The sequence below is a fragment of the Pollachius pollachius genome (assembly GCF_949987615.1).
Source record: "Pollachius pollachius genome assembly, chromosome: 17".
Taxonomy (NCBI): domain Eukaryota; kingdom Metazoa; phylum Chordata; class Actinopteri; order Gadiformes; family Gadidae; genus Pollachius; species Pollachius pollachius.
Genome location: NC_136950.1, coordinates 12,056,648 through 12,068,593, shown reverse-complemented (window position 1 = coordinate 12,068,593; position 11,946 = coordinate 12,056,648). Strand labels below are relative to the sequence as shown.

Below are 11,946 nucleotides of genomic sequence, written 5' to 3'. Positions count from 1 at the left end.
TCTGGGCCAGGCAAGCAAGTTGGATGACATGTCGGTGACTCATGGTTATGCTCTCCAGCAGCGTGGTCCCGTAGACTGGAGGAAGGGTGCGTGAGCTCTGTTTGCACAACTGTGTACTAGGAACCTCCGTCCACGCGTGAGAGAGGGATGCCTGTTATGGGACAGAGTTTAAGGAGACATGAGAAGCGCCCTAGAGCAGTAAATTGTTAGCTGTTATGGATCATGTCTGGGACAGCAAAAAGTCTCATAGGTAAAGAGAAAACTTTCAGAGACTCGGACACAAAATATGCCTCATATACAATATTTAATATAGTACAGAAGGAAGAGAAAAAATACACAAATTGTAAACCTCTGATATTACTAGATAACACGGATGTGCATCAAATGATAATATAAACCACTATAATATAATGTGAACTTATTTAGTGGCATCGCAATGGTCATGTCATGGCAAAGAAATAGACAAAAAATATCTTGTGCTAGATTTCCCTTGTACTTTTTGCGGAATTTAGATAAATTAAGACAATTTAGCAAAAATAAGTGAATTCAACAGAGATAGACTAAAGCGTGGACAAAAAAATGTTTGGGACCTGAGAAATAAACACCACCAATAGTCATTGAAGCTGTGGAAAATATGTGCATTGTGAAAATTAGATAAAAAGAAGGCCTAACGTTTTTTTCTTATGTGTAGAAAATCTTTTTCTTCTGTGAAATGAGGAAATATAAGCAGTTCATATATTACACTTCAAAAGAAGGACTACCATGGGTTGAACATGTATACAGAAAGGGCTTCGAAAGCGGGAACAACTACGCAAGCAGTGTCTCCGAAAGCAATTACCCCGTTATCCTATCTATACAAAACGTCTCAACATCAGTAGCCCACAAAACCGAAATATGCAAATCATTATCAGATGTTCAGAGAGATACGCATATGAACATATATAAGAAACTGACGATGCATTCAAATAAAAAATAAACAACACCCATAAACTCCCTATTATGACCAACTAGAATTCACAGGTGGCTACTTGGCGTTTCTCCGCTGGTATTTCTAAGTCGTAAAACTCAAAGTTCAGGCCTCTGAACATTTTCTTCCAATCCAGCATAGCCAAAGAGCTGAGGGCTAGTGCTATATGTAGTGGACTTGTTATGGTGGGAAACCTTTCTGTGGAGGGTGGCGGCGTCGGTAATAAATTGTTCCTTAATGGAATATAAAACACCTCAAGAGAATGACTCCTCTTTGTGCTTTTTTTGGGAGAAGAGGCAGGGCTGGGGGAATTTCATTTACACCACCGCCCCATGATGGCTTGGGGTTGAAACGGTTGTTAGGCCGTCACAGGTTGGAGATTTTCACAGACCATGGTCAAAATATGCATATAAAAAAAGGTCGGTAAAGTAAGCATCTAAAAAATAATTAAAATGTTTATATATTATTTTTTTCCTTAAAAAAATGTTATTACATCTACTGCCCTTTGTACCTGGCCATGTTTCTTTTGACATTGGTTCAACAGTTCATGAACTCATTTTAAAAGCACACAGAGACAGATTTTTATTTTTTTTGTAAGAAGGCAGTTTTTCTTTGATTTCTTGCTTTTCGTCACAGTGGCAGAGGTCTTCACCGACATGGGCGTTGAAACCCTCCACTCAGAAAAATAAAGAAAAGCATCTAAAAATTAAAAACAAAAGACTAATTAAAAGAGATCGGTGCTTGATTGGCTATCTATCGGACTAAAAAGACTGCTGATAATAGGTGCAGTGCAGTGTTCAGGAGATTCCCGGCCAGGACGGAGAAGAACATTCAACCGACTGAAGACACACATAAGTCCGTCAGATCAGTTTCGGATCAACAACAACAAATGTGTGATCCAGACGCAGGCTTTCAGTCCCTCGTCCCTCTGCCGACCACGCCTGACCTCACTCTATTGTTGTCGATAGTCACCCTCGGAGATCCAGGGTCCGATCCAGGACCTATGCTTGCCCACCTGTATTAACCTGTATCAAAACCCTGCAAACTTGTGTGAAAGCCCTTCCATTTCTCTCCACCAAAGGTCCACGGGCGGCCCTTCAGGAGTGAGTCCAGCTGACTGGGAGCCAGTGCTTCTCGGTCTCTATCTTCCTCAGGGCATGCCTCAGCTCCCCGAAGGCTGTGGTCAGGTCGTCGTTGACGATCACCTGCTCAAACAGGTGGCTGTACTGGCTCTCCATCACCTGGGCAGCGCTCACCATCTCCTCAAAGTCCTCCTCCTGCAAGGGGGTGAGGAGAGAGAGAGAGAGAGAGAGAGAGAGAGAGAAACAGGGAGTGACAGAAACAGAGATAGAGACAGGAACAGGGAGAGAAAGAGAGACAGAGAGACAAAGAGAGACAGAGAGAAAGAGAGATAAGAGAGCGAACAAAATAAGTTATCTGTGACCTTGTTGCCATGGAGGTTCATGTCATTGTCCATCTGTGTCAAACAAGATGAACTCGCCACAATACACCAAAAAGGGCAGATAAACTCACATAGTGTAAACACAAATCACACGGCCATAAACACACAAATATAAACTTGAATAAACAAAGTGTCTCGTACGGCTATACCACACATGAACCCCGCTCAAAGACCACGCACTAAAAGAGCCTCCTACAACAACCCGACCTCAAGGAATTTTCGTAATTTCCCTTTCACGGCTATCGGATTCGCAAAGAAAATAAAAAAATACTAAAAATATGCAAGCGACAAAACATAACAAGGCGCGTAAAGCATACATAATTGTTACATGCCAGTCAGTTATTGTACGTGTGATTGAGCAATAATAGCTTGTGGACGAGGCCACTTTTGGTGTTTTGGACGCTTAGGTCATGTGAAAGTATTTAGCCTCTAGCTGGCTTGGAAAAGGCGGTTAGTAGAACATAAAGTTAAATTAGTGACGTGTTCTCTAGTCTCACATATCAGACTTTAGATAAACGTGTAAAAGTCTGATGGCAGACGAGCCCAATCACAGCCAATGGGGGCCTTTTGTTCGTCCAATCAGGCTGTGCAAATGCCATTGTAAGCATGGCAGTCCTGCAACAGAGCTATCATAGATCTATGCACATGGCGTTAAGGCAGTAGTGCAAAAAGAGTGCCATCATAGTGCTGCAGTTCATAGTATACATGGCGGTAGTGCAAAAAAGTCATTAGTAGCGTTCAGAGGGTAACCAGGTAGAGAACAGAATCGGGGAAAAGCAGTTTCTGAGTTAGTACGGGCTTATAGCTGTAACCAAACAGGAAACAAGGCGTATGTCCGCCCCTTCGACTTTTTGTATTTGGGCCCAGGTGCTGTGCTGTCTCCCCTCATAGGTTCAGCTACAGCAATGCTGAATTTCTGGATCAGAGATACCGTCTATTCCATCCTATTTTGCGTACTGCAAATTTCTTTCCTCACAACTTTTATCCACTTTGTATAAGGGATTGAAAAGTGGTAATATCGACTCCATCCACTGTTGATGTCATGTCCTTGATGCCCCTAAAACCTCATACAGGTGAGGGTACAGGGTTGGTGACAGAACAGAGTATCCTACCTGAAGCTGGCGTAGTGATTCAGTTGATTCCTCTAAGGTGGAGTCCATCAAGGGGCAGAACCCATGTCTAACTTTGATTTGATTTCAAGGGAGCCCTGTCTGCCATGGGTCCATGCTGGGCCGGTTAATAGCCCACACATTAATGCCCAGGTATCTCATCAGGGTGGTTCTTTATTGGCATTCTGGTTGTGGCAATTTCCACCTCAGGGGACAGAGCGGATGTACTGATTTTGCTGGCTCCTTTTCTGTATTAATGGATACATGCTCCATGATAGATCGGGTTTATATTAACTCCTATTTTAAACTCTTCACTCATAGTAAAACATCATGATTGAGCACGCAAATACATCTGCATTAAAATATCCTGCTGTTTAGCTTGTAGGGAAGAAAGATAAATCCATCTTTATGAGCTTTCTGGTTCTCATTGGATTCACATTTCTAGGACTTGCTCTTAATGAGGCGTGGGTTGAATAACCGGTCCCTCTTTATGCCAATAAGTGTAGCGAAAAGGTTGCTTTTGTACTCCGAACAAAGAGCATTTAAGACAGTGGTTTTGCCAAGCGCGACTTAGGTAGAATGACTTTTGATCTAAGCAATAAACATCCCTCAAAAGTAGCTGAACCACTGCCAGGTGAATCAATATGCCTAAGTTGTTGTCCCCCAAGCAGTGATGGTATAGATGTTGTCCATCTGAACTGTATTCGAATGTACTCTGATTACAAGTCAACCCTGAAAGGTCAACGTCTGTCACCCTGCTTCGGCAGTGGCCATGAGAAGGACCTCAGAAAAGCAAGTGAGGAGAATGACCTAAGATAAGCGAGCGAGGAGAAGGACCTCAGACAACAGGGGAGGCCCCTGAAGACCAGGCCGCTGTGTTTTGGTGTGGGAGTCTTTTCCATGTTCACCGGTGGAAGGCTGTGTCCGTCTGTCGAACGTCTAGTCAAGCCCTGCCGGGGGAAGGAAGATCAATCTCCACTAGAAGACAGGTTTTGGGGACAGGGTGATGGAGAGGTGCGATGGAAAGACGATGGGACAAAATCCAAAGGGCCCAAAACCGCGAGGGGGGACAAAAAGAAAAGCACAACAACTCTGAAATGAGACGGTGGAAGATCGGAGCCGGAGCTCAGAGAGAATGCCGAGGAGACAGACCAGATGACCTAACGATCGTGACGGATGGACTGTCGAGCGAGTCAGTGATGCAGTGACAGACGTAGCGTGGACACGTCGTCCAAAGACCCCGCTGTTGACGACTCAAAACTCTGGCCGATAGCAGGAGCCGGTCCAAACCACTGGGCCGGAGCCAAGGCCTCCGTGGAAAAATAGACTTTTATTGTCTGCAATAAAAAACACCTGTCCTCGGTGTTAAGATGATGTAAGTGTTAAAATAGCTTTACAAATACGGAGAACTGGTCCACCTTAAGGGTCCCTTTTTAAGGAAAAATGAATCCTCTCTGGCTTCACAGGGACCCAACATTCCTTTCAGTCAAGTTATTTGCGCTCTAGACCTACCGTTTACGTGGTGATTTTTGCGAATACCACATTACAAGTTCATAATATATTATGTCAGCTAGCTCTGGTACACTACAGAATGATTTTACACCTTTTGGAATCCGACGCCTAGCATTTTTCCAGCTATAACAATTGGCTTTTAGTCAAGAGCGCCCTGCTAAAACAATGAAGGGACTGTTTTTTGCCTTTCAATCATTAAAGCAGACCACTCACTCCCCCCTCTCTCTCTTTCTCTCTAAAAAAAGCAAAAATAGCTGGCTTTGGATAAAATGTGTCTGAGACACAGACTGTATTCACAAAACAATGGCTTCTCTCTGGGCCCTTTCTCGTGCCAATATGTGGTGACCTGTCGCTGCCCATTGTGGTTTGAGTTGGTTACCTGAGCAAAATGCACTCCACTGTCAGCAAGCAATTTTGTCTCTTGTGAAATTAAAGCTAAGTGACCAATAACCAGATTATTATTGTATAATTGAGGTATTGTATAACATGGACACTAATTGGCACTCCTAATAGTGCCAAAAGGGATTTACATTGTTTTTTTATTGCGGACTGATTCGAGGCCATGCCTGGCATCTCCCCAATGTTCTGGACTGACTGCTAAGATCTCAAACAAGAAAAGTCTCCAAAAGTGCAAAAGTATCTCAGTAATCCAACAGAACGGTCAAATGGATTTGTCAATTTTAGATTCAAATAGTATAGTGTTACAAAATCGAGTCTGGCCAAACCTCTGCATGGTAGAGCAGCGATGCAATTATTTTTCTGATGAACAGAGTGTGTTATGATTGATTTTCAATCACTCCCCGCTCGGCCAACAAACCAGATCCGTTCCCTACCAGTTAACACTTCAATTCACCAGCAGAGCCACTTGTATTTCTTGGTACTTACTACTACAAATGTATGGAGTCACTCACTCTCATCAATATAAGAGGTACGATGGGACAAAATCCAAAGGTTTGGAAACCGCGAGGGGGGAACAAAAACAAAAGCACAACAACCCTGAGCGGAGACAGTTGCAGAACGGGGCCGGGGTTCTGATAAAATGCAGAGGAGACTAGCGATTGTGACGGATGACGGCCGAGCGAGTCAGAGACTGATGTAGCGTGGCCACGCCGTCTAAAGACCCTGCTGTGGCTACAGGAATTGTCCATAAAGCATTGACCATGTAACATTTTGTGTCACATTATAAAAGTGAATAGGCGTTAGGTATTAAGGGTTCAAAAGAACACTTGGATTAATAACGCGTGGATAACTCCAACCAGCGTGGATCGTAGCAACAGCCTTTGTGCAATAACGCCGCCTGCCTGCTGGCTGTCTGTGTAACTGTTAGCAAGGCAAGTCAACGCGTTGTCCAGACAACTGAACACTATCTACCTTGTTCTTTTCACGTTCCAGCTGTGACGCCTGCTGTTACGGTGTGTGTACGCTCGCTGACTTCTTGACGTGTCACGCTCCTGACGGTTTGACAGCGCGTTCAAAAAACGAAAAGAGAGAGAAAAACGCCAAAACGTCAGACAGCCGCCGCTGTGCGAGGGATGTTCTGAATTAGAGCTGACCTCGCACAGGGATGGTCGACGCCTTGAGGAGAGTGTGATTGAATGTAAGACACACACACATACACATACACACATACACAGTGGGATGATTCACACAGTATCCATAGAGTCATCCCGTATGAGCGAGGGGGTTGAGAACAGATAATGGGGGGACGGCGGGGGAGGTTCTGTGTGCTTCCCACCGGGCCGGGGACGGACACCTGCGAACCTTTATAAATCCACAAAGCACTTTCCCTGCCTTGTCCTGTCCCTGCCTCTGCCTGTGGCTTCTTGCTCTGCACTTGGAGAGGCTTCATGTCTCTTTACAGCTCTCGCTCTCTCTCTCTCTGTCTCTCTCTCTCTCTCCAACCATGCCTTACATTGCACATCAGTGATCCCCTCAGCCCCTCTCTCCCCCCCACAGTGAGAGAATGGGGAAGCCATCACCCGTCCGTCACCCCCTCCCCCCCTCCCCCAAACAACACCATCTCAGTGCGCATCGCAGGTCCACTAATCAGCCACACCTGTGTCGCCGCTGGCTCCGTGGAAAGGTGTGTAAAGAGATGACATCATCACTCACACACACACACACAAAGATGATAACACACACACTTATATATTTATTTCTATGCATGTCATGTGGGATAAGGTTAGACTTTTTTCTCTCCCAAATCGACCATTGAGTAAAGCCAGGTGTTACAACGTCCATCTCAGTCTTCAGACGCTATCTGTGCTGGCGATCTGTGTTCCAGTAAAGTCAAGGGCTTGGCTGTATTTTCGTAAAGGTTATTGCCTACAGTCACACATCGGTGGTTGTGTAAAGAAAATCATAAATCGGCGCATCTGCCGATTAGGCCTAATCCTCCTTTAAATGGAGATCACATTGCAACAGTGAAATAATAGTACGATCAAGAATTGGCTCTATTTCCAGAACTCCCAAGCTTCTTTGGAAATCTATCATCATGCATGATGTGAATAGAACAGAAGAAAGATTCAATCATATTTAACAATACGAACCTAAGCTTCTCTTTTATTGGTCTCTGCATAGCAGCTGAGTAAGGGATTACCACATCACAATTTGGCAGCATTTTGGAAATGATTAAATAAATAGAGTCCGTTTATAATACTGAGGCTATGAATATTTGCACTTCTCATGTGCCTATGGTCAGTTAGAAACAATGAAATAAACTGCCTCCAACTGCAGCTTCTTAACCACAGGTAATACAGTTATTGGCAGTGGGACGGTCTCTCCCTCTCTGCCTGTTGTCTCTCTGTGCTAATGGGTCAACCAATGAGCAAAGAGGAAGGTTTGGTCAGGTGATATAGTCCATCTGTGTCCAGGTTTATTCAAGCCCTTTGGTTTGTCTCGTTCTCTCTAGGACTCTCTGCTTCTCTGACGATCTCTTCTAGAGCTTTTTCCTTTTCTTTGTTTTCAGGGTTCAACCAGCTATTTAACTGATGCCTGGTTTCTCCTCTACATTCATACACCCTACAATCCTCTCACCAATACATCTCTTCATTACTAATAACCTATGTTCTGTTTTGGTCATTAAACATTGCTTCATTACTGATGACCTATGTTCTGCTATCACCATTTAACATATCTTCATTACTGATGCCCTTTGTTCTGTTTTGGCTAGTTAAGATAAGGACATGATAACTTTTGACACTTAGTTTCTGTCTGAACTCACTTTTTGTCACTAAACTTAGCCAGTTTGTGACTGCATCAAAATACTAAGCAGTGCATAGTTCGCACTAGTTGTATGCCATAATGCACACTGTGGAGGGAGGGAGGGAGGGAGGGAGGAGAGGTCTTACGATGAAGGGCTTGGCGGTGCCGTGGTCGTCCTTGTTGGAGATGACCTTCCCGTTCCTCCTGGACTCCCTCAGTCTCTCCACGGACGGGGGCTTGACGAAGACCACGAAGGGCTTGAACTCTGCGGTCCGCAGGTGCTTCAATGTCTGCAGAGAGGGGAGGCATGTGAGGAAGGTGCCGCAGGACGTGGTTGGATGTACTGACGATGCGTGTGTACAGGTGGAGATAATACACCATCACGTAGGTGTGCTGAACAGGAACGATTTTTGAAGTTGTCAAGTAAATGAATCAGTGTGTCTTCCCTTGATCATGCTCCACTGAACCCAATCATTGTGTCTTGTGTCTATTCTTGTGCCAAGACATTATTGTTCATCAGCATACCTTCACACACATTGTGCGTGTAGCATACATGTGCATTTTAGTTTTTGCCGAATTACTTCTAGAGATGGACCATCCCAACATGTTATTTAGCGGTGAGATTAAACACAACCATAGCTTGAAAACCTGAACACATCACACACAAGGTCAACACAGGTGACCTTGGACCAGCACAGAACGCAGTACTGTAGGCCGACTGCAGCGTAGAAACTCATAATGACACACCCTCGAGGTGACCACGCTGTGTCAGCCAGCACAAGGGTCACACAACAAGCTATTGGGTGGAAAGGAGCGAACGCTGAATCGACCAAAATAAAATAAATTGTTGTAATAAATAACAGGATGTGAGTGAGGCCTGTACCCTTAAATCCTATGTGCATGAATGTACTCACAGTGTGTGTGTGTGTGTGTGTGTGTGTGTGTGTGTGTTTGTGTGCGTGTGACTATGTGTATCAATCTTGTAAAACGATATAGGGAACACAAAACCGCAACTGACAAGAGATTTGCGTGATCGAAAGCTCTGTTCGGGGCCCCCTGGTTAGCCTCGTGCAGGGACCTCGCTCCAGCACTGTGTTTGGGGCCCGCGAACGCAGACTGGCCCCGAAACCTGTGGTCCAAACCCACAAGGGATATGAAAGAAAACAATAATTGAAAAATAGAGTGGTGGAGGAACACGTAAGAAAGACACGAGAGCAACATCTGTGTCCGTGGTGGCGAGAAATGAAAGGCCTGCTACCAGTCAGCGGGAGGGGGGATCGACCTGATCACTGCTGTCGGTCACACACGCCACCGCCATCCCCCCCCCACCAGCCAACTCGGCTGTGTTACTCCATAAGCCGCGCCCGCCCATACACACAGCGTGAGTATAGATATATATATGGCTGGTGATGGTAACGTTTAGCGTGAATGGTGAACGTGAACTCCATTCTAAATGGTGTTGTTTATTCTACAGTTGGTAATAGAAGGTGAATAGGGGTTGCGGTGGTGCTTATGGGATCAAAATAACCCGCGATCCGTGCGCAGTTATGTGAAACGGGATACAGTTGGTAAACGCTCGGCCAAACATCATTGGGGGGAATGGAGGGTCTTAAATCCAGGTTCTTCATATTTGAGAAACCAAATTCTCCCCATTAAGAGAGCTAAGGCCCTGATCCCTCTGTGGCACACACACACACACAAGTGGTCACACCAAAGCACACACACACATTCCTGGGACGGTCACCAACATACACCCACACGCCCCCCAACGCCTGGCTCTCTGCTCCGGGGGCCCGACCGGCTCCCGGCCTTACTGGGGGCCCCGCGGCGGTCTGGGCACACGCCAGCCTAATCCATATAATGGCATCTTTCCGGGCACGCGTGTTATTATCCACTAAAGGAAAAACAAATATGAGGAGAGGCTCTTGGGAGCCGTAGGTGGGTGGGGGGGGGGGTTGATATGAGGGCCTCGGACCCCCCCCCGAATAACAGGGGCCCGGCCGGTCGGTGCCTTGGGGGTGGGGAGGGTGGTAGGGTAGGGGGTGAGGCAGAGTGGGGCACTTGTTTAGGGCCGCTTGTCACCACTGCCCTGCCATTCGGGACACATAAGCCAAAGAGGAAAGCTTCAAATGGAGGAAATTAACTGTAATTGCTCCCTCCGCAATGCCCCTCTGCGTTAACCCACTTTGGGTAAGCCAGAGAGCAGGCTAGGACCTTAAGGGCAGGTCCATGCAGAGAGCGAGAGAGAGAGAGAGAGAGAGAGAGAGAGAGAGAGAGAGAGAGAGAGAGAGAGAGAGAGAGAGAGCAAAGGGGAGAGAGAGAGAGAGCAAAGGAGAGAGAGAGAGAGAGAGAGAGAGAGAGAATAAGAGAGGGAGAATAAGAGAAAAATAAAGAGTTGAATAAACAGAAGGAGATATTCTAATTAGGTAGGTGGGGAAGGATATGTCAAAGGTTAACAATTTAGTGCATCTGAGATAGAGGAAGGAAGGGAATGAGAAGGAATGACACATGGTGAAACACAAGTGTGTGTGTGTGTGTGTGTGTGCACGTCGGGCTGGCGTCACTAACATGTGGCTGGACATCCAATAGGCACACTTTGTTCCTGGCGAGGACGGCCCGCACGGTGTCCAGAGTGGTGCCATAGTAGTTGCCTTTGTACTCGCCATACTCAACCAGCCTGAGAGAGAGAGAGAGAGAGAGAGAGAGAGAGAGAGAGAGAGAGAGAGAGAGAGAGAGAGAGAGAGAGAGAGAGAGAGAGAGAGAGAGAGAGAGAGAGAGAGAGAGAGAGAGAGAGAGAGAGAGAAGTAATGCATAGATTAACACATTTATTTGAGTACCACTATGAAAATGACACAGAAATACGTGGATACTCATTGGTCAGTCGGCGCTTTCATTTCAGCACTCAAACGTATCCATTCTTTATATTTTCTCGGTCACGTGGAGAGCACAAAAGGCCAAGCATGTTGATGGAAGGACCGCTACGGGCTGCCAAAGACCTGGCACTGCTGCATCACTCTAAATTGAAGTGGAACAGTGGTGTTTTTTCACCGGTCATAGTGAGCAAGGCATAAAACAACAATGCTGTTGATGGATGGCTGGCTGGCCGGCTACGGGGGAACAAGGCCGTGTATTGAGACCCCTGCAGCCGTTCTAATGTGGCGTGACAGCCCAGACTCTGATGCAGCCTGTTTGTTATTACAGGTCAAGGTGTAAATATTATTGGATGCCCGAATGGTGGCCTAAGAACGAATATTCAGATGCTATGGGGTATACTTAATGATTATTCGAATGGTGGAAAGGAATGTGTTTGGTAAAACGATAAATAAACACCGGGGACAAGATCAGAACAATATGAAAAAGTAAGTGATGTTTTTTGGGAAGTGTGTAAGGATTAGCGATTAAATGGAATATTGCAAGGGGGATTCGATCACAATCCAACCCCACCCTCACGTCCTGTCTGTGTTCACACCCGCTAGAGATTAATCTCATTCTTAACTACTGATGAAGACACACATTGGAGCGAAGGGTTGTTTGCGTATTTCGTATATGGTGATGGATGTGGAGAGGAGCAGTCTTTGGCAGAACGCAGTTGGGCCGTGCCAGTCGTGCACACCAATAAGTGGCCTTTTTACACCCAAACAAGAAGGGCGAGAAAAGCAATCCGCCAACCTCAGCAAAAGCAAAAGAGCGAA

At 45.8% G+C, this 11,946-nt stretch overlaps 1 protein-coding gene across 2 annotated transcripts in view; it reads right to left on the bottom strand.

Annotated features, from left to right (window-relative positions):
• Nucleotides 1-296: 296 nt before the first annotated feature.
• Nucleotides 297-11,946, bottom strand: part of mpp7a (MAGUK p55 scaffold protein 7a) — a 119,795-nt gene continuing 108,145 nt past the window's right edge. For both annotated transcript variants that reach the window (XM_079754361.1, XM_079754362.1), the window contains 3 exons: nt 10,823-10,931; nt 8,401-8,544; nt 297-2,244 (listed from right to left, as the gene is read on the bottom strand). In XM_079754361.1, coding sequence (XP_079610487.1) covers nt 2,065-2,244; nt 8,401-8,544; nt 10,823-10,931 — 433 coding nt within the window. In that variant the 3' untranslated portion in view covers nt 297-2,064. The remainder of the gene's footprint in view (nt 2,245-8,400; nt 8,545-10,822; nt 10,932-11,946) is intronic.